General features: G+C 39.0%; 1 protein-coding gene across 1 annotated transcript; it reads left to right on the forward strand.

Annotated features, from left to right (window-relative positions):
* Positions 1 to 611: 611 nt before the first annotated feature.
* Positions 612 to 23,128, forward strand: LOC135481757 (insulin-like growth factor-binding protein complex acid labile subunit). Its single transcript, XM_064761436.1, has 2 exons — positions 612 to 798; positions 19,374 to 23,128. The coding sequence occupies exon 2, from the start codon at positions 19,395 to 19,397 to the stop codon at positions 21,168 to 21,170; it is 1,776 nt and encodes a 591-aa protein (XP_064617506.1). The 5' UTR covers positions 612 to 798; positions 19,374 to 19,394; the 3' UTR covers positions 21,171 to 23,128.
* The last annotated feature ends 501 nt before the right edge of the window (positions 23,129 to 23,629 follow it).

The following is a 23,629-nucleotide window of genomic DNA, read 5'->3' on the forward strand; positions in this document are numbered from 1 at the left end:
TGATCCCGTGGAATAGTGTCGCATTTATTCACCTGTACTGTATGGCTGTTGTACTATAACTGTAGGCCTAACTGTTGTTTGCATTAAAGAATGCAAAATAAATTTATATATTCACTTTTTTCAATGTTGTTTTTCTATATGTGGCGAATGCTCTGAAGACGGTATGAGCCATTTCCATCTTTAATAAAAGTGTTATTTCCTGTGTAGAACAACGCTGACCTATCTAAGCCATCACCAAGCCACGCTGCTATTGTGTTGAAAATTTTATTACATTTCAAGCTTTCTTTATGACAATATGCACAAATAGGATTTGGAGAAAGACCCGCTTTGTGTATATACAAACGAGTTAAAGTTTGTATTATGCCACGAGAAAAGATAATCCCGACACTATGCCTTCGCTACATACGATAATTCTATTGAGGGCGGGACAACTGTCAAATCCTTTGATGTATTACCTGAGATATGTACCTTGGGGACAGCACACGGTCACGTGACAACGCTGTCTGTCTCAAAATGGCGTCACCAGTGGCTAACACGGGCTGTGCCGAAATGGGACGATCAAACTGTAACTGCATCGTGACACGTTTTGACTGAACGTCTGAGACATCCCAGTGTTTTGCCTCCTAAAGATAGATGCTGTGGGCAGGACTGTAAACGTGTCTGTCTGTTGTGTTTAGTGTGCGAATCCTGACTTGGAACCGTGGGTTGTGTTTTGGCCGCGGAGTGTGGTACTGCCGCACGCAGGCTTCCCCTACACAACCTGGCTGTCACAGCGTCACCGCTCACTCAGAGACTCAGGTAAGTTCTGACTTGTCACCGCGGCCGACGGCGGTCAACATTATTCTACGATGGGCTACAGCAGCCATATTTAAATGAGTGATGCATAGGACTTATCAGTATTGTTTTCGGAGAAATTTGCAAACTGAGCTGATGTACGTAGCAACCGTAACACGTATATATTGGATTCCATCCCCATTGCCAGTTGTTCGGAGTAAGATCGTGGATGAGAAAAAAATGTAGGTAGAAGACGAAGTTATTTGAATTATGTAGACCGTGACTTACTCAGTTTTATTTTCTTACCATAGAGTTAATTTATGGGGCTTAATTTCGATTCACACAGGTTAGGTGTTTTTAGCTTGATGGATTTAACTCTTTTCTTATTGAAGATGAGTTTGTCCTTTAGGTGATTGCTTCTCTCTGGCTTGGTAATTCATATATAAAATATCACTTTTTATTTAGCATGTAACATTTAATGCCACGTGTATCTATACGAAGTATGGCATTTTTGTGTGTATGTAAAGCCTACTGCAATACTTATGACAGGATGTATTCAGCAAAAAGATACAATAGAGATGTTTTTAGAACATTTTCTACTTTTGTTCTATGCACCTTGTTTATCTACAGTATGATGGTATATATATATACATATATATATATATATATATATATATATATATATATATATAAATATACCTGATGAACATGTAATATTAATATCATTTAATACAGTGAAGTGGAAATGTGTCAGGCTGTTCTTATGTAACACTCTTTTAACCCCTACCTGTATGGAGGAACCGATATATCTCCCTTTACCTTAGTGGACACACCTACCTCCCTAAAACAATCTCTGAAGTAACAAGTAGCATTCACTTATACAGTGGGCAGCATTTCCCACTGTGAGGAGTTTAGAAGTGTGGGTGAGAATAGCAGTTGTATATAATACCCAAAAAAAGAAGGAAAACTTAACGCAAGGTGTACAGTGGTCATCCATATTGATAAGTACGGAAAATTATTTGAAGGACTTTGAAGGGGCATAAGCATGACAGGGGAAAGGTATTCATTCATCAAGTGGCATTTTTTGTTAAAACTGTTCATGATTTCTGACTTTCAAAACTTTAATACAATACTGTTTATGGATTAAAGGTGTCTAGGATAATTTCAAAAATAGAAATTAAATATTAGACAAACATCAAATTTCATAGTCTGCATTACATCAAGAAGTAAGTCAGCATAAATCTGAAGAACAGTTGTCAATATGAAAGTACATGTAGCTATAATCACATAGTTAATAATACAAAATCTTTTAGTTTAATTACATATATGTGTAGATCTTATTTTTCAAGTTGTTCAGGCATTGTCTTTATACTCTGATGTAATAGAGAAACAATAACCTGACTATCTCTCATACAAAGTGTGTAGTTATTTGTTATACCTGTAAATGCCATGTTATAAGGAAGTTATGGATTTTTGTCAGAGTGCCAGATGTAGACTTATTGTTAGCCTGACTGTGTCCATGATATAGACTTGTATATGTGGCTATGTCAGATCAGCTTTTTAGCCTTTTGTAGTTTCACAAAATGTCTTTTTGTCCTTGGGTGTGTACAAGCTGTGTTGCTGTCCTCAGAGATTTGAAAACACATTGGGTTGATTTTATCAAAATGATCTCAGATAAAGAGAGAGCAGATTTAACAAAAGCACAACAAACAGAGCGGTACTAGCTTCTCAGTGAATACATAGATAAGATACCCTGTGTAGTTGGATGCTACTCAAAATCTTAACTTAACAATATCTTACCTGTCAAAAACTGGTAATCAGCAGATTTTATCGACTTTTTTTCAGTGTAACACCTCTGTGAACAACATCTGCATGTATTTGTCATAAACCATTGGCTGCAGCATTGTGCATGAGGGACAGCTCTAGTTATGCTGTTACCAAAAGGCTACCTGGGTATTTAGTAGACCTACAGTTAACATAGTCCTGTCCATTAAAGTGGACCATTTATGAAAGAAATATAACCATGTAGATTTTTTATCATAATATGACAAAGTAATTCATATCAGTGTTTTCTAGAACAGCTTTTGCATTGTGAAACAAGTTGTTTTAAGCTTATTTCTTCTCACTTCTTTCATACATGGATGATTATCACAATTATTCCACTAATCAGAAGAAGCGTAAATCTATTCTGAAGAACCAAGTTGAAATTAATGAGGTTTACAAGGAACTTTGAAAGTGATATCCAATAACAAGAGTTCATATTGTAATGAAGAACTGAGAGCCTATATTGATTACTTATAGGAGAATTCCCTGGTAGTCCATCATGTGCGGTCCAGTGGTCCATTGTGGAAACAATGACTTTTGGAACTGTAGTACATGCCTGGCGTCTAATTGATTATTAACATTTCTGACATTGCAAATTACTCATGAGTTTATGGACAGTGCATGTGTTTATATTTGACAGACAGACAGACAGACAGACAGATATAATATTATTGGCATTCCATTCATTGGAATGCTTTATGCCAAAGCAATACAACAGCATCAATTACAGATCATGGCAAAACAAAAAAAAGGTAGGCAGAGATAAACAGTTTATAACAACAGCACACAAACGCAAATGGACTCAACCAGAAACATGCAGATTGGAGTTCTGATCATGCAGAGCAATAACCAAACACACCAATATACACAAGCAGCATTTCATGCACAAAAGAAATCTAAACAAGATTACAGCTCATGATACAATGCACAGATAGGTTAAACCAGAAACATGCAGAGAGGAGTTATGGTCCTGTGACAGAACACCACAAAAAAAAAAAATTAAAACCTATGGCAACTGTGCTTATATTTGATGTATTTTACAGGTTATGTGATGAAGGATACATGAAACTTTCTTTTCTTTCCTTAACACCGTCATTTTAGAATTCCTTTTCATGAATCCTTTCAGTAATGATGTAAAGTGTATAGTGATGTTTTTGCACAGAGTGAACAGGACAGTGCTGTGGTAGTGTTGATATTTGATGGGGTAACCAGGCTTGTAGCATACTGGTATTCAGTGTATGGAATATAGTCAGTACATTGTCCATTCCTGATATTTAGCATGCTGACTAGTATAATTTGTGTTTCTGCTGTAGGGTAGGATTCTTAAATTAAATTTTCTTGAACCTTTACAGAATCACATTTTGCATCTTAACATGCTTTTTAATGCATGTTTACAGTAAAGTGTAGAATTGTAAGATTAAGAATTAGTGGTTTTGAATCTTGATGCATAAAAATCTGTTTTGGGAATTTAACACATTTTAAGCCTGATTGAATCGCCAAAACATTCCTTCACCAATTATCAGTGCAGTATTGTGCAATTATTACAGGCACTCCCCATACGAATTTATTACAACAAATTACATAGTGTATTGTCAGTACACAGGGCATTGACAATTTGAATTTATTTATTTACTTATTCCGGATCCAGAGATAAGCTACAACTTCTTAGTTAAAAGGCATTTGTTTGTAATAGGTACCTGTGGTTGAGCCTGTCATTGTTGGATCACAGGTTTGATTTTGTTGGGACTAAAATGGTGATGTATATGCTCAATGTATAAAAATATTTTTCTTAAAAAAAATAACTGAATATTCAAAAAGATCACTTCATGTATTGGAAAATCCTGTGTGCATAATTACAGGTTTACTGAATCTCGAGTATTGCATGATTTTGATAGAATTCTTATACTGGATAATTGGGAGATACCAACAGACAAGGTTAATTTATTACATGGGTTGATCATTCATTATGCGGGTAAGGGTCTCAGGCTGTAAGGTGATTGGGTGGTTCAGGAAGCAAACATTGACCAAATGGCTGTGTTGGGCATAGTCTAACTGGTCATCGCTGAATTAATGGATCACCCTCAGGCCATGTATAGTTATGAGGTCCCTCAGTGCAGATTTAAGGATTGTTTTATAGTTTCCACCCAAGATCAGTCACCTCCAGGTTCTGTATGTGCCCATAAAAATACATATACATCAGCTATTGAGGAAAAGGGTTTCAGGCTAGCATTGTTTATCAAATTAAATTGGTTTTTGCTCAGCTGAAAAATGTAGCCTTTGGAACTTTTGAATATCCATGTGGAATGTTGAGGTTTGGAATAAGTCTCTTGTGTATGTGAGCTTGTCAATTCTCTGCACCTGTATGACCTTTCACCAGTAGAATCTAGATTTTATCATACCTGGACAGTGTAACTGTACCAGTGTTTGGACAGAGGCTCAGCGAGAGGTGTGGGCACACTGATCTTATCATTATAGAATCTGTTAAAAGTACACTGATACTGTTTTGGAAAGCTTAATTGGGCAGGAATGATTTAGCACACAGCAGCACTGAAAGTACACTGAGAAGCCCTGTAAAAGTGAACTGAAACTCCTGACTTCTCAGACAGGTGATATATTCAGATGTTTAATACTGCTGATCATTTCTTTCAACCCTGAGCCAATTTAATTTAAATTTTAATTTTCTGAAAATGATGTGACCGGAACTTCAGATGAATTTTATTTTGTTTTTGTGTAAAAAAATTATGAAACAGACATTTTGGCTTATTGAATTATTTCATTGCGTGACAGTAATTGTTTAAAAAGTTCTGACAGGTGATTTTGGTTGTCCAGGAAACAGGGATTTTCAGGTGTGTAGCTGAGAGGTTGTGTAATGGTAGGCTCCCTATAAACGTGCAGTGTGTATGTAGAGGTGAGCTACGTACAGGACCTACGTACCTGAGTATGTTTTAAGGTGGTTATACATCGTGAGTTTTGTGTATACATCCTCATCAGATTTAGAACCGATGAGCCATCTAACATATGTACTTGTAAGACAAAACATGCACAGGTAAAAAACACAACAGAGAGGGTATTCTGGAGAGGACAGCCTAATCATTTTAGCTATTCGCATCAGGTAAGTGGTAAGCTAGATTTGTGATTTCAATCTGAACAGTAATCCACGAATTCTGGCTTTTAACAGATGAAATGTCGCCACCAAGTCTGGCCACGTTATGGCCGCAGGCAAATTCCGCGCGGGCGATCAGCAGAGTACAAAGCGTCTTATAAAGTGACAGCCAGTTTCTGTAATGTGGGAGGCGAGGGGAAAAAGATGTGCACTAAATTAGCCAGCATTATGCTTTCTGATATGAATGTCTGGGGTAACTGCACGGGGCGCAATTTGTACTGCACATCCTGTTTAGATAACACTCAGCAGGTTGTCAGCTGGCCCACTTACTTAAGAGTGTTCAGTTTACATCAGGACTTCATGATGACTTGACTTCTAGGGTACTTGTCACATGTTAGCAACAACATCACCTGTATAAAAACTCTCGTACCTGTGATATATGATTTATGTCTTTGTTCTATACCACATAAACTAATTAATGGAACGTATCATTTACTTCTAATATTTATATTATAAACCTATTTCCGAAGTTTTTTACCTGTTTGATTTATGAAACTGACTTCGTGAATGAATCGTGGCCACTGAGGAGAGAAGATTAGCTGTTTGTGTAATGAAGCAAGCTGTAGACGTGTTTTTGCCCCAACCAGTAGCATTGAGAAAGTTCTAGGTAAATTGAGAGCTGACAACACAGATTGCAGTTGGCTTTGCTGAAATGTCAGTGTGTGCTGATAATGATTGTATGACCCAACAGGTAACTGCCTTCATAAACTCAGGTATGTTAGTTTTAATTATCTCTGTGTCCTGTATAAATTACACAACCCTGTTCTGGTTTTCTCTATAGCTAAAACAACTGCAGGCTTTCTTATGGTGCTGGCTGTTTGTTGAATGAATATGTGTTAGCATGCTCTCTGGTTTTTACTGGCGTCTAAAGTTAATGATGCTTGCTTAACATGTACAGCTTAACAGTTCAATGCTGAATAAATGGGCTAGGCCTATGGACTGTCAACTTTAGCTAAATAATCCTAATTAAATTATAATTGCAAGTAAGATGAATTTTATGAGCAAAGGGGTATACTTTGTGATTTAGTTTTGATTGAAGCTGGAGCTAAGTACAACCTCCCCAGGTATTACAAGAAACAAGCCATTTTTGTGAAAGTGTTTTTCTGGTGATAGGGATACTTGTTTTAATGTGAGCTGACATGACAGAATTTTTATATCAGGTTTACAAATATATTTTATATATATTATATATATATATATATATATATATATATATATATATATATGTTTTTTACCAGCTTTATAAATAAAGTTTTATTTCCCAATGACCAGTGAGTGTGAATGTTCCGTGAAAATGACATCCCTGCTCAGGAATGATCTGTGGATTAGTGTAATCCATGAAAACAGCTTGTTACCTTGATCCATTGGTAACACTTCATACAAATAAACACACAAGGGTTACAGTCTAGTTGTCAAAACCACAGCAGGGTTTTAATCCCCAGTGGAAATTCTCTTATGTCCAATCAAAACAAAAAAGTGCCCTTGTTATATTCTTTATTTTCAAAGTTATTAAACATCTGTTTTGTCTAAAACCAGCAAGCTTTTAATGGTTAACAGCTAAACCAAAAGAACACTAAGTGGCTACTGTTTGTGGCTGACAACTTGTCTTTGATCAAAAGATTAAATTGAAGTCAACCTGCAATAAACACTTGGGAAGTGTGGATCAATTTTCACCTGGGGGACAGAGAATAGTTTAATTAAAGAGTCTAGTCAGGGCCTGTGGTGTGGTGGTAAGAGTATCAAAGGACTGAGGGTGGCTCACAGATTGCTCTGCCCAGCTGGACAATAGAGCAGTGAACCTCCTGGGGAGCTGATCTGGACATGGCCACTCTTTATGGGGCCTGGGGCCATTAAGAAGAGCCTTTATTAGAGGGGGGCTCCCACTGAGACCCCCTCGGTAATACACCATGGTCTGGGGTAAACATTAACACCCAGTCACTAAAGCTGTAAGCCAGGGGTGATGGTACTAAGAGGATTACAGACACAGGGCATAGAGTGATTGACCACTCAATGGTCAGAGCAGATTTGGTCTGATACATTCACAGGACAAGCTGATGAAGTGTGGACATTTGTACTAGTCATTGAAAGGAAGTAGCAGGAGAGGGTGGTAACATTAGCAGATAGGTGAATGTGGACATAGCATGTTATTTCTTGTCTCGAGGGAGAAACTGAAAAGACAGGTAGGTTAATAGAAGCATGTCTGAAACTTGTTAGTTTGTGATCTGTAGATCATCGCAGTACAATAGTCTAGTTTGTCCTGTCTGTGAGGTAAGACGTACTCATGGTGACAATGATCTGAAAGGAAAACTCATGCTATATGAAGTTACATGTAGATCAGCATGATTTTTTTGTACCAAGATTAATCGACCTTCTGTGCTAGTTATACTTCGTAAAGCAGGCTGTGTGAGTGGTTGATGACAATTCCATGGAATTAAACAATGATTCACAATAATTAAAATCTGTATAGCATAGCTTAGTTTTACCCTTTTTCCATACCCTTTGAAATTTCTGATTACAGAAACTAATACTAATATTAGATACTAATATCCTCTCTTGAATCTTTAGACATTTTTTACACATATGTCAGAGTGATGCACAGTATTGTCCCTGTAAGAGTTTCACATCCACCTTCTGTCAAAAACCATGGTAAAACCTAGGCATGGAGATAGGTGTACCTCTTCCAGGGTCACTTGCTGGCAAGTTTTCATACCCTTAACAGTCGCCCAAATTAGAGACAAAAGTCAAGAAAAGCACAAATAAAGAGAAAAGATTAATTTAAAGTTAAATGTTATTTTTGTATCAATTAATATATTATTGAAAATGTGAGATTTAGAATTAAACTGCTTCTCATTTGAACAAATTTCATGTCGCATATTTATCTTAATAAGGACTCACTTTCATAAAATATAATAGAACCAAAGAGCATTGACACTTGAGTCGTTGTTTCCCATCATAAAATTTTGGAATATTTGAGCAAATTACATTTTCATTATTTTGACTATCTACTATGAGATTTACCTACTTTTGTGACGATGCCGGCAAAAAATGAAATAATGAGTTCAGATCAGGAGGGTGAAATGGATGTGAAGATGGCGAGGGGAAACTAGGAATCTACTGTGATTGGCATGATAGGGTGCCTAAATTAAGAGGCTGTATTTGCAACTTCTCTCCCTCACTTCTGATCTGTACTGACTAGCCCAGACTGTTACGACAGGGGCACTAAACTGCACCAGATGGCCTGCAGTCATGCACAAAGTGACCAGCGGTCCAGTCGCCTTGGTACTTGTGATGCATCACTAATATATGCTAATTCAGCTGACCTTTCTCCCATACCGGTACAACCAAACCCCAAGGTGTCATGTAGAAGGTATTTCCCTGTATACATGCATGTATGACGGCCGATATGGTGAAAGCAGTGAGGCATCTCTAACTGGGAACTCCTCAGTCGTGCGGACAGAAATTTGCCGGCAGGTTAAACCTTACCTGTAGAGACTGACGCTCGTCATGCTTGGCTTCATTAAGCTGTCTTTAGTGTGTATGAATGTGTAGTCCTTTAGCTTAATATTTTTATTTCTCAGGGTATTATCCATATTAAGATCATATGAAGCGGGCAGATTGGGTTATAAAGGTTGAGTGTTTTAATCCAGGTATCAGACATGCAGTCACCAGATTGACTGGTCTCTGTCTGCTCACACAATAGAAATAGACACATTTAATTTACCTGCAGCCACCACATTCGGCAGGCTGCTCAGCTTCAGGCAGGTTAACATCAAGTCTCCGTTCTAGTCATGGAATCTATCATACATCTTTTGACATGAGATGATGTTTTACAAGACGGGTAAATATACCCTTTTGAGTTTCAAGCATTGCTTTTGTTAAAGTGAAAGAATTTTAAATGTGGCTGATATACCTACAATAGGCATGTGAAACCTTCAACCATGACACTGGAGAAGTCAGAAAACTCTAGCCAGACCCCGATATTTTATGGCTCCTACCATCTGTAGCCTGTTGCGGTGTTAGTGTAATGAAGATTATGTTTGTATCAATTGGTTATGGAATTCCATCAGGTGTTGTGATAGAGAGGAGAACTAATTAAGTGTATTGGTAATTTCTGTTGTACATGTCTTCTTAAGCCTTGTTTGTTCAGTTGAGTTATACTTGAGGATTTCTGGTGTGGTAATAAATATTTTGAGAACTTTGATAGAGTCCACAGACAGATGTTGATTTGTTTAAATAATATGCTAATTAAGGGAAAGTGATTGATGAGGTTAGGCTACTTTTCATTAATTAGACCACAGATACACAGGTTTTGTTTAATATTGAGGGAATTCTCACCACCTTTTGTTCAGTCATCTTTGCAAAGGTATGTTGTTTTGTTAGAGGTTGATCTCTGAAGGAATGACCTATGAACTGTTACCTGATATTTACATAGCAATAGATCAGAATCTCATCTGTGACCCGAGTCCCTAAAGTTAGCCTGTTTTGCTATATTTATGTCCATATAGATAATGAAAGCTTTCTGTCATTCCATCACGGAACATATTTTAATCTTTCCAGTCTCTCTCATCAGCCATTAAAGTACCCTCCCTGATAAACATATTAAAGCAATAAAAAATGTCATTGCCGTATAGGCTGTACATTTTTTTGGCATAAGATTTTCACTTGAACCACACCTATAGCTGAATGAAAGCCCTAGAAGGCAAGTTATATCTAAATTAAGATTTAAAGGTACACAACAAAAGGCTTTTGGTCACATTTTTGTGATGGGGACTGTGGATTATTTTCTACAGATTATTTTGTGAATCTCTGTCTTCAGTGATATGTCCATGGCTCCCAGCTTCACAAGGTCAGAGCTATTGAAAAAGTGTGTTTTTTTTTGTAGAATTGGATCTTGTGTAGATGATGGGATGCATGGTTATTAGCCTGGCTGTTGTGTAGGTGATGGGATGCATGGTTATTAGCCTGGATGTTGTGTAGGTGATGGGATGTATGGTTATTAGCCTGGCTGTTGTGTAGATGCTGGGATGCATGGTTATTAGCCTGGCTGTTGTGTAGGTGATGGGATGCATGGTTATTGGCCTGGCTGTTGTGTAGGTGATGGGATGCATGGTTATTGGCCTGGCTGTTGTGTAGGTGATGGGATGCATGGTTATTAGCCTGGATGTTGTGTAGGTGATGGGATGCATTGTTATTGACCAGGCTGTTGTGTAGGTGATGGGATGCATGGTTATTAGTCTGGATGTTGTGTAGGTGATGGGATGCATGGTTATTAGCCTGGCTGTTGTGTAGGTGATGGGATGCATGGTTATTAGCCTGGATGTTGTGTAGGTGATGGGATGCATGGTTATTAGCCTGGCTGTTGTGTAGGTGATGGGATGCATGGTTATTAGCCTGGATGTTGTGTAGGTGATGGGATGCATGGTTATTAGCCTGGCTGTTGTGTAGGTGATGGGATGCATGGTTATTAGCCTGGATGTTGTGTAGGTGATGGGATGCATGGTTATTAGCCTGGCTGTTGTGTAGGTGATGGGATGCATGGTTATTAGCCTGGATGTTGTGTAGGTGATGGGATGCATGGTTATTAGCCTGGCTGTTGTGTAGGTGATGGGATGCATGGTTATTAGCCTGGATGTTGTGTAGGTGATGGGATGCATGGTTATTAACCTGGCTGTTGTGGCATTCCTAATGAGTAGGTTTATTGATTTTCTTGCCTGGATGGTGCAATTTATTAAAACTGATATGTGTATAAAGAAGTTCTGTCTCCTCTTTTGGCATGCATGCATGTGTATGTGAGATGGGGAGGGGTGTGATACATTTGTGGTTAATTTTCTCATCTAACTCATGACAGAAAATTTAGCAGAAGAGATCAGTATTTGTGATACAAAGTAGGATTGCATGCCAGACTAATATTGCAAGACCAATTGAGATCTAGCTTGAGATATTAATTACTAATATTTCATAAAGGAAAAACAACTGTTCTCAAGTAAACTCTGGGCTTTATAAAATCATGATGTTGACATTTTCCCATGCTAGTGGAAGAGTGAGTGAAGGAGCAAGCTTTGTACCCTGATAGATGTGTATGGGGATGTTAGAGCCCTGATCTCCCTTTGATCTGGCTGTGTGTAAACAGAGCCAGCGAACAAGGCTCTTGTCTTCACACAGGGACCTGGGTGCTCAGGGAGGTCTGTGCTGGGTCAACAGCTGGACAAAGCTCCAGAATATGCCCCGACCCTCTCCCAGGTTAATGTCTCTGTTCAGAAATATGAATGTTCTAGACATTATGCTGGTAAGACATGCCATGGTGTTTATAAACCTAGCAGTGGGATGTGACAGCTAGCATATTGTAAGGCAATTATCTGGTGGTGTTTGCCTTTAACACATCACTGTCAAGATACTGCTGACATTTGGACATCTTATCCAGGAGCTGCTATAGCTTAACCATCCTGATGGCCTCCACCTTTATTAAGCCTGTCAGTCTGGCAGGAGCATGTTTAACTTCTGTGGGTGAGGACCTAATGTAAGTCAGTTTGGTTTAGGAGTGATCTGTACCATTGGGTGGCCAGGTAGGTCTGCCCTACACAGTATTGTGGCCAGTGTATTTGATTTATACACAAGGATGTATTAATTTGTGTAAACTCCATTTTTGTTTGCTTCATTTCGCATGGTCATTTGTCATTGATATTATCACCATGGGTAAAGTAATTAATATGCTAAGCACCTTAATAACATTCAGTGCTCGGGGTTTTGCCTAATTCCCATAGCCTGCCTACATACCTGAGTTCTCTCTATCCCCCTGGACAGGTAAACACCGCTATATGTGAGACTGTCAGTCTCTTAGAGATACTCTTCACATTGTGGCACTCAGCAGATGACGCGGATTAGCAAATTATACCCGAGGTGTATTGTAAGTGTTTTTTTATGGTTGTAATAAAATTAACAGTAGTTGGAGCTCTTTGACATCAGCAGATAGTAAAACAATACAAGGCATTATTATCTGAGTTTTTTTAGGCTTCACTGAGTAATATAATATGGTCAGTGTTGTATGGACGTTTACAGATCTCTACGGGAGACTACTGTAAACCAGTTCCACTATAAGTTCTATAGCAAGTTTAATACCTGTAGACAAACTCACAATCCTCTCAGGATAGAAAGTCAGGTGTGGAAGACCATGTCAACAAAGGTGATATCTCATTAGTGTGTGTTCAGGTATGTGTTATTCATGTATACGTAATACTGACAGTGTTCATGGCTGCCTATCTGTTATATGGTTATATGTATACTGCCCTGTCTCACCTCGGTGTTCTCGTGGAGCTCACTTACTGTATACGCCTTCAGTTTATGCAGGTAGGGTAATATCTGTGTCATGTTGACATCCGGACCCTGTATAAAACCGAATGTTGTAAATCTTTAGCAGGACTGACTGCTGGTAATTCTACACCCTCTTCAACATTTTTATTCATTACGATGGTGTCGTTGTACTCCTGCCAATCGATAGAGCTCACAGGTACACTGCTTCAGACTTGGGTGGTTCTCTGCCAATTTAATAGCCACATAAAAAGAGAAGGAAAACTCTTTAAACAGAATTTGCTTTTGTTCTTTATTGACCTTATTCAGGGTTATGAAGGTATATGTACAGGTATTGTACAGGTTTTGCTGGGGATTCTCATACAGGTTTGTGAAGACAGGGGTCAGACACAGTGTCATATTTGAGGTGGTTTGTTTAACTATAATTACTTGAGTTAACTGCACTTCTATCAGGTAGTTCTCAGCATGATTAGGGCTGGTAGTAGTGCTAACTCTGTCTCTGCTGACATTAGGTGCTTTTGTTTCACAAACAAAGCACTTTATGTGACACAGAAAGGAACCAGACTTTTACTAGGTCATCAGCTTTTAGTTTACTGTATATTAGTAATATATAATGGAACTTTACTCACAAGATTTAGTAAGATGTCACAGGAGTTGTTTTTAGCATTTGTCTAATAATAGACAGAGAAGTTAGATCATTGCCTTTTAGATTGTCTTAAGATTTAGCTTTCAGATGTCTTTAAAAACACTTTCTTCACGAGATTGTGTTTTGTGAGATTGGATTACTGCCAAATAATATATCATTGAAACTTACTTTTTGAATACAAACAAGCTAGCATGATAAGAACATACATGTAAGAAAGGGCTTACAGTATGCAGGTTAATAGTCGCATAATGACCAGAATCTTCCTACACTTAAACTGATGACACACAGGTGCTTCTTTTTTCATTGCATTTTAATTGTGGAAATTGAATGACATGGTTCTACCTTGAGGTATGCATTGCAGTCACCACATGAGGTTAGACAGTAACACAATGCTACCAATATACACAAGTACTGCAGATTTAGTTGAGAACATGGAAGTAGTGCCAGCCACAAGACGAATAGTGCAGGGGTCACTTGTTGATGCTTTGGACATAGTACCAGTAATGATTCGGAAAGTGGTGATGTCTCTAGTTGGTGCTTTGGACATAGTACCAGCAATGATTCAGAAAGTGCTGATGTCTCTAGTTGGTGCTGAGGACAAAGTGCCAGCAATGATTCAAAAAGTGCTGATGTCTCTAGTTGGTGCTGTGGACAAAGTGCTAGTAGTGAGATGAAAAGTGCAGACATCACTAATAAATGCCTTGGACATTGTGCTACAATTGGACAATGGTGCAGATATTACTAGTAGATGCTTTGAACATTGTGCTACAATAGGGTAGTGGTGCAGATTTCACTAGTAGATGCCTTGGACATTGTGCTACAATGGGACAACGGTGCAGATATCACAAGTAGATGCCATGGACATTGTGCTACAATGGGGCAGTGGTGCAGATGTGATTAGTAGATGTCATTAGTAGATGCTTTGGACATTGTGCTACAGTGGGGCAGTGGTGCAGATGTCATTAGTAGATGCTTTGGACATTGTGCTGCAATGGGACAATGGTGCAGATAATACTAGTAGATGCCTCGGACATTGTGCTACAATGGGACAGTGGTGCAGATTTCATAAGTAGATGCCTTGGACATTGTGCTACCCGTGGGGCAGTGGTGCAGATGTCATTAGTAGATGCTTTGGACTTTGTGCTAGAATGGGACAATGGCGTAGATTTCACAAGTAGATGCCTCGGACATTGTGCTACAATGGGGCAGTGGTGCAGATGTGATTAGTAGATGCTTAGGACATTGTGCTACAATGGGGCAATGGTGGATTTTACTAGTAGATGCCTTTGACATTGAGCTACAATGGGGCAATGGTGCAGATATCACTACTAGATGCTTTGGACATTGTGCTACAATGGGACAGTGGTGTAGATATCACTAGTAGATGCCATGAACATTGTTCTACAATGGGGCAAAGGTACAGATAGTAGTTGCTTCCACATTGTCTTACCAACAGGCAAAATCTACGACATCACTAGTTGATGCCATGGACATGCCAATAGGTAGGCATTGCAGTTATATAGCTACTGTATATGATGGAGTGGACATTGTGCTACCATGTAGAATGTAATGCAGATATCCCTTTTTACTGCCGTAAACATGGTGGTATAATTGAACATCCATTGTTTATATCAATACTGATATCGATACTGATTCCACTATCATATCACTTGACATCACTTATTGATTCCATGAGCATATCACTTGATATCACTTATTGATTCTATGAGCATATCGCTTGATATCACCTATTGGTGCTATGAGGCAAACTTTACTTGTTGATGATAATGTAATGTGTAACTTTTGGAAAAATATGGAGTCATAGGGACTAATGATTTGAGGCAGCTTAAATCTTAAAGAACAGAAAAATATATGGTAAATATTCATTTGAATTTGATTTAGTGCCATTCTTGTTCGTTTTTCTTTTTATTAACTTGAATATTGGACAGGTTTACATTCACATTTTGCCATACAGTGTATTAGTCTGATGTGCACAGGTACAGTGGGTTAGCCCTCTGTGTCAAAGGTCTGTCCCACTTCTGACTTTTCTGCAGTTATATTTGATTCTACTTTGACCTCAAAGCTAGGAGTTTTATATTAGCTTTTGGATTAGCCCATTTCAGGTAGCTGTCACTTTGAAACGAAGTCAACAAGTTTGTTCATTGTGAAAGTGTGTGCTGGTCAAAATGGGACAAGTGAACTGTGTGTGGAAATGTCACTGTATATTGACAGTCAAAAGTTATTGTCTGTTCATGTTTTATGCCATGACACATTTCAACCATCACAGGGAAATATGTGCTTATGGAAAAAGACAATACCACAATTCTTTAACACTCCTAAACATCGTACAGATTTTTCTGTTGTGTTAGTTTCGTGTAAAGCTGTTTATATTTGTAACTGTGTAGTGTAAGCATAAAGATGGGACCCAGGATTGCCCTAGTATAACCTGTAAAGGATTTTAACTGATAGTTTACCAAGATTACATACTTTGGTGATTATACATTTGGTCTTTTTGCTGTTAGGCAATTCCAGGTTTAATTGTTGTTTTGTGCGCAGAATAAATTTTTTTCTATGTCAGAGGAGGGTATAAAGATCAAAATAAAACTTGAAAATTATCTAATTTGTGTAAAATATACACTATCTGAGCAATTTTTCCTGTCGAAAGACAGAGGATTAACTTAATCGGAGAGCCTTGAAAAACAGGAAAATCACAAAAGCATTAATATGGGACAAAATAAAATAGTCCATTTTCAGTTTTATTTTTTGTTCTGTTTTTGGATTTTTATTAGTGTTGACTCACCTGTATAAAACAAAATAAACTTGTCGTCAGTTCACCTATCCAGTAAGCCCTTTTAATGACATTTCTCTTGATAAGTGACCCCAGTAAACCTCCACATCTATTACAATTGTACTATTTCATATTAGCATTGTTTCTTATGTAGGATGACCTAAACATGTTGTCTAAGCTATAAACCTGGGTATTTTCTGAACTATGAACAGTTCTTATGCTTGTTATAGTACCATTAGGGCCAAACATCTGTTTATCACAAGTGGAATTCCTGACCAGGTGGTTACTATTGTGTGTGATTGGACATTGTGAGATAGATGAGGGCTAGACTCATGGACATATTACACTGTTAGTCATGGTAGCTTTTGTTCACCATGGCTGAAACCTTAATTTAATTCCCCATGCATAAGAGCACCTGCTCACCCACCCTCTGAAGGAGTTGTTCTCTTGAGACAGGCTTCATGCATTTCCTGCCCAGAGGTGGAGACAGCTAGCTTAGATCCCTCTCCCTGGGGTGGGATGTGCAGGGACTGACCCTTGGCAGCTTATCAGGCACATTAAGCTGCTGCTTACCAGGTACAGTGGTATCAGTCTCAGTGTCTGTTAATAACTTGTGAGCGATCATTAAAGTAACTGCAGATTTCCTATAGAGGTTGCATGCGTAACTGAAGAGTAAGACTATGTTTTATTTTGTGAAGTTGTCATGTGTGGCACATTTAACAAGGGAAAATTCCATGAAGAGTTCAGAAAAACTGAGGCTTTTAGGCTTTGAAATCAAGTTCTGTTGAAATAAGGTTCTTGAGTTTTGTCATTCAGAACGGCTGAGTTTACGTGAGAAAAAGTGAGAAATCAGACTCCATGTATATAGTGCCAAACTCAGATTAATTAGACATTTTTGCAATATTTATTTATCTGATTGATGTTTTACACCGTACTCAAGAATATTTCACTTACACAATGGCAGCCAGCATTATGGCGGTGAAACCCACGACCATCCCTGGGTTGCTCACAGACCTTCCCACATCAGCTGGAGCGGAAGTCAGCATGCGTTTGTGCAATAAGAGCATTATATATATAAACATGTAAAACAATAGTTTTGCTGCTTGAAGAAATTCGCGGGTGGTATACACAGGTGTTCCTACAATGTGAAGATTGTTGTTATAGACATGAATGGACAAGTAGTATACAGATTTTCGCCATATGTCTCTTTGATGTGTTTTATGTCTTCTGATGCACATGAGGAGTAAACTTGGCCTGGTGGTGTGATGGGATGATTGTTCTGTGTTCTAGACAAGGCTGTTGTCCTGGGGTCCACAGGGAGTGTGCCCAGGTTTGCTCTCCAAACACACACACCTCTCTCTGATTTTCTCTTTCTCTACACAGATCTGTTTTCACAGCATCTTCCTCTATAATACCCTCATTACCTTAATCACCTGTAACCAGTCAGACTACTCTCTGACTTTCTGAGGCTCTGAAAAGCACCAAATTAAATGTGGACACATGCACAGGGTGATAAAGTATATATTGACCAATGGAGTTAAGACTGTAAATAGAGAAGATGAGATTAAGGGAAAAATGTTTTACTTGCAAATTTGCTCAAGGCTTTCTGACGTTGGCGATTGGAGGAATTGCCTTTGTGCTTTTTGTGAGAAGCCTTGGCAAGAAGAACGGATTTTTGTTGAGGTTACTGCCACATCGTGCCCTCCATAATCCATCCTGCACACAAATAGTTGAAATAATTGCTGCACCAATTGTTTGCTCCCTCAATAAGATAGGCCTGTGTTCTCCCTAAGTGTTGGCTGGTCAGGTTCCAAGGCCTCTTCTACATAACCATCTCTTACAGACAACACATGCTCTGATTATCCAGTCACAATAGAATCTGATAAAGTATTACACCTCAGCGATTTCTAACTGCCTGGCATAACAATATTCTGCCTGTGTCACCCAGGTGTTAAATTCTAATGCAAAATCAATCTTTGGGCTGTGACAATATCTATTGCATCGTCTGCATTTTCTATCCAGCTGCTTCTTAGGACCATCCCTTGTTACCATTTCTGTTAGAGATTCGTGTAATTTGGACTCACACTGTGCTGTGACAGTTTTGAGGTGACTTACATGTTCACCTGTGCTTTGTAAATTTGTTTCCTGGTGAAAGGTTTAAAATGGAATGAATCATGAATCGTTGATATTGTACCAGGGAGTTCTTTCCCTGAGCGTGGTTAAGCAGACCTAATGTGTGTAGAGCCGGTGGAGGATAGGTTAAGTCCTCGTAAAAGCTAAGTGGAGGACAGGTTAAGTCTTTGTCAAAGGAACTGCCGAGGTAATGGTGAATAATGAGCCAAACAGAGCGTCTGTGACAGTCCCCAGTCCAGTTACCGCCAACACTCCTGACCTTATGTCACTGTTGTAGAATCCAAAGATTGTTAATGGGCAGGGGATTACTGTACCTGATTGGTTTGTTTTGTTGCAGGAAAACTTCTGAAGCTGCTGTACTTGGATTCTCTTAATTGTAACGTGTTGTTTTGGGCGTTGTCAGATCACCTGTAGTAAGACATCAAAGTTCAGGAGGAGTGGGATGGGTGCACAGTGGGCATTAATGTCAAGTAATCTAGTACTGATTGAATCTGGCAATTCCATGTAGCTCTGTACTCAGGTACTGGCTTAGAGCTTATGGCATGAAACCCAGTCAGGTTATTTTTCATACTCTCAAAAATGGATCAAAGTTCATTTCACTTGTACAATATAAAGTGAGATGAACATCTGATTTCGCCCCTTTTTGCTCTGAAAAGGAGCAGTTTTGTTCCTAAAAGTGCAGATTTGTCTTTCCATTTGCAGACTTGAATGTTAATATTTGTTGTTGTTGTGTGTTTCAGATGTAGTGTCCACTGCTGAAGATGTCCCCAGAGAGTCAGAAGGGGGTTCTCTGGTGGCTGAGGGTCCTGCTGTTACAACTTAGTCTGCTGGCCCCAGTGTCCAGCTGTCCAGGAAAATGCCACTGTATGCAGGACTACTATGTCTACTGCGATGCCAAAAACATCACCCATGCTCACCTGTATGATCTCATTCGCTCCATGCCAAAGGAGGCGCGGTACCTGGATCTGAGTCATAACCACCTGGACATAGTGCCTGGTCTTATCTTCCAGCGATTACCCAGTCTAGTTCAGCTCAACCTCGCCCACAATGTCATCGCTAACCTCAGCATCGGCTCCTTCGAAGGACTCGACAATTTGCATCGCTTGGACTTACAGGCCAATCAGATAGGCAGGGTGTCGCGCAATACCCTAGCCAGCCTGGGCAACCTTGAGGAACTGCATCTGGAGAGTAACGGTATTCGCACCATTTCAGAAAGTGCGCTGTCTAACCTGGTGAATCTGAAAACACTGTACCTTCAGAATAACAGCCTGCGGGAGCTGTGCCATGGAGCGTTCACACAGCTCAAGGCCATTGAGGTGCTAGATTTGTCAGGTAACAGCATATCTTGTCTGGGAGAGTTGACGTTCTCCGGGCTGACTAGGCTGCGTCAGTTAAAACTCGGGCATAATAGCATTGGTCGTGTTGCACCAATGACCTTCTCAGGGCTTGTCTCCCTACAAGTTGTGGAGTTGGATGCTAACAACATTGAACACATCACTGCTCAGTCTTTTGACAAATCCAAAGAACTTCTGGAATTGTCACTGAAAAATAACAAAATCATATCTTTATCTCAAGAAAACTTTGCCGGCATGGGTCGGTTGAGGAAGCTGTACCTGGACTCCAACCAGATAGGGCTGATTGGGTCGGGCACATTTTCTGACTTACTAGAACTGAGGAATCTCTCGTTATCAGGGAACAAACTGTCCCAGCTGAAGAGGTCCACATTTGCTGGGGCCTATCAGCTGTCACAACTTCATCTTCAGAACAATGAGATCTCTGGCATATCCACGGGGTCATTTGATCCATTCCGGGAAGCTCTCTATGTTCTCAGTTTAACTGGGAATTTGCTGAGAAGCATTAAGCTTGGAATGTTCAGACGGATGAGGTATCTGCAATATCTAAACTTAGCTCAAAATTCCATTGCCAGCATTGACCAAAAGTCATTAGACGAACTTCCAAGTCTATTAGAACTTGACCTCTCACAAAACAATCTAACTTCATTTGACGTTGGAATCATAAAAAGACTTTCTTCATTAGAGCAGCTCCGTCTTCATGGGAACCCGTTAAGTGAATTAAGGGGTCTCAAATTTGACAAGTTTGCTAGTTTAGAGTATGTGACCCTGAACCTGACGGTGTCAAATATCACAGAAACGAGTGCAGCAGTGTCCTGGCCGTACACTGAAGGTGACCAGATCTACTGGTCACTTAGTGTCCAGTGTCTGCAAGAACCTCTCTCAGGCTGTCCGTACAGTCAGCAGCCAGAGTACCTTGCGCCATATAAAACTGAGGTGAACATTGAAAACTTAAGTCCGTCCTCATCTTACTATGTGTGTGTCATTCCTTCATTTGTGTTTTCTCGTGCGGATGTACAGCAGTGTTCAGAAGTAAGGACTAAAGCATCCTACAGTGCCACGAAGAAGAGCGGTAGTGCCCTACCCTCCTCGTCTGCCTCTCAGTGCTCACCCCTCATCTCCCATACCTTATCCCTCTGGACACTGTTCTGTGTGAGCTACCACTGGAGGGATTACCTCCCCTGATGTAGCTTCATCTACATCTATCATTTAATGTTATAAGCCTGTTGTGATACACACATATTATATCAGAAATCATGCAGTGATCTTTCATAGTTTTATGCCGAGTTAAAGCATATATATCTTGTACATACATGTGTATGTAAATGTTTAATTTCCTACATATATGTTTACTTGCATATACCTGTACATTGCTTCGCTGTTATTTGAGTATTGTTATTCATTATTGGATGTAAAATTCTGCACATCACAGTGATGTGCACAACTAAAATAGGCAGAAAAGAAGACTGTGTATTACACTGTTGCAAATCTTTTCAGGGAGTGAAATCCCACTGTCTTTGGAGATGATTTAACTAATGTTTTTCCCTGAGGGCAATGTGTTACACATCACACAGAACTGTAGAACGATTCATTTGCTTAAAGTGGATAAACTGTATGAATGGGCCAGGTTTGACAGTCAGCTGTGCTGGACGTGTTCAAAGGGAGGCAACTCTCATAGTTTTCTTCCTGGGTCTTGCAGAGTTTATATATTCAGCTTTTTGTTGTCACTGAGAAATGGGTGTTGTCTCCAGTCTACAGTAACACTTAGGGCTGATGTCTGTTGGTCAATACGTGTATGTGGGATATGAGTATTGAAGCTTTACTAAATGATCTGATGGAATCTCACAAGGTACAAGAAGGAAAGCAAATGTCTGATTTTGCTGATTTTCAGAACAGGCCTGTTATTATGATTTAATTTTCTTATTATGATTTCAATTTTTTTTAAATACTGGTACAGTTGACATAATGATGTGTATCAAGTAAAACTGAACATGTTTGTTAACTGTGGCATTCAACTATGCATGGCAGTGATTATCATGGGTTAGACACTCTGAATCACATGTAGGCTTTGCCCACAAGAAAACACCTTCACATTTCTACAGTTTAACTTGTTATCCCTTTGAGCTTCCTGATGTCTTCCGATATTTCTCCATTTATAAGGCAAAGCTAACAATGTGTGCTTGCCACCTAAAACTGTGTAGGATCATTTCAGGTTGGCAAAAATTATTTCTGGAAAGCAAGATTATTTCATCAAAATCAAACATTTGTATGTAGTGTAGTGAATGGCATTCTTCTTATTTTCCATACATATAAATATGGTGCATTAGGTTTAACCAGTATTAAGTTTGTGAGGGTCAGTTGCAGGCACGGCTTAAAATCTGTCGCAGTAACCATCATCTAGGGCTGATAAGTACAATGAAACAATATTGTCAACAGACTACTAGTGCATCCCCCACCCTGAAATATGGCTGCCATCCCATAAGTCAGACATTCTTGGGCATTGTTCAGTGCATTAGCACCAATCAGGCAGTCAGTGAAGATTGACGGTATGATCGCACTTACAGATTGGGTAGAGAGCAGTGGTGCACAGGTATGTAGAAAGGTTGTTATAAGGGAGGTAACTGTGAACACTAATGAAGCGGTATGATCTCTCTGTGTGACGTCTATGCATTAAAACATACCATTACCACTGTGCTGCTTGTCCTAAGTTAACTTCTTCATGGATGGGTTTAGCATGCTCTGTGTCTTTCCTGAATAATAAATTAATAACCTGAAACATTCATTAATAATTAAACACATAAATGCATGTTTATTGTGCATGGTTTCATTGATGAAAATCCGCACTGTAAATAAATTGAATTTTATTGCCTCGTGATATAGTCATTGAATATCAGTGATAAATGTCACAGTTGTTGAGGGTTTACACATACTGGTCTTAATATGCTTGTTGAAAAATGTAATGTAAAAAGCTATGGTTGTGAATGATTGATGTAAATTAGACTTTATGCAAAATGATGTGATCATTTTTGTTACCATAATTTTATGAAATGTAAAACAGATTCTCAAACAATTGCTTTGTTCAGTGTTTATTGAAGCAGTTGTGTGAAGTTTATTTTTCTATCAACCTGATTGTTTGAAGTGAAGCAATTTACAAGTCAAATAAATCAGTTAAGTTTTTCTAATGTCCAAATATAAAATTATGATGAAATATATGTCTTCAACAGAAACCCTTAAACAAGTTCCTTTAGCCTAACTAGACTAATGGGATGTTTTCGAGTTCAAACCCGTGGAAGGGCAGACTATTTGACTGTTTGAGGTGCTTATCTATGAACAATCAGACATACAAAGTGCTGGTACAATCCCAGTCTAGCTAGGATGAAGAACCACTCAAGGTTCCTTTGTCTTCACAGTGCTTCAAGGGCCATGTCAGTGGTCTTCCAGGAAATCCTGTTCCATATCATGTACCTTCCGCCAGTATCTGTCTGTCACAGGGAAAAGTTTGTCAGTTTTACTCAAGGTTCTGAATGTCATCTTGTGAGTGAAATATTTTTTGGCATGGCATTAAAGACAAGTCAGATTGGTAAATGTACTATCTTCAAATATGCCTTCTAAGATCAAGCTTTAAAGTAAACTGCTGTAGAATT

Source organism: Liolophura sinensis, chromosome 1 (assembly GCF_032854445.1).
Source record: "Liolophura sinensis isolate JHLJ2023 chromosome 1, CUHK_Ljap_v2, whole genome shotgun sequence".
NCBI lineage: Eukaryota > Metazoa > Mollusca > Polyplacophora > Chitonida > Chitonidae > Liolophura > Liolophura sinensis.

What these genes read in the sequence shown, in the direction of transcription:
- LOC135481757 (XM_064761436.1), top strand. Translation starts at nt 19,395, where the DNA reads ATGTCCCCAGAGAGTCAGAAGGGGGTTCTCTGGTGGCTGAGGGTCCTG.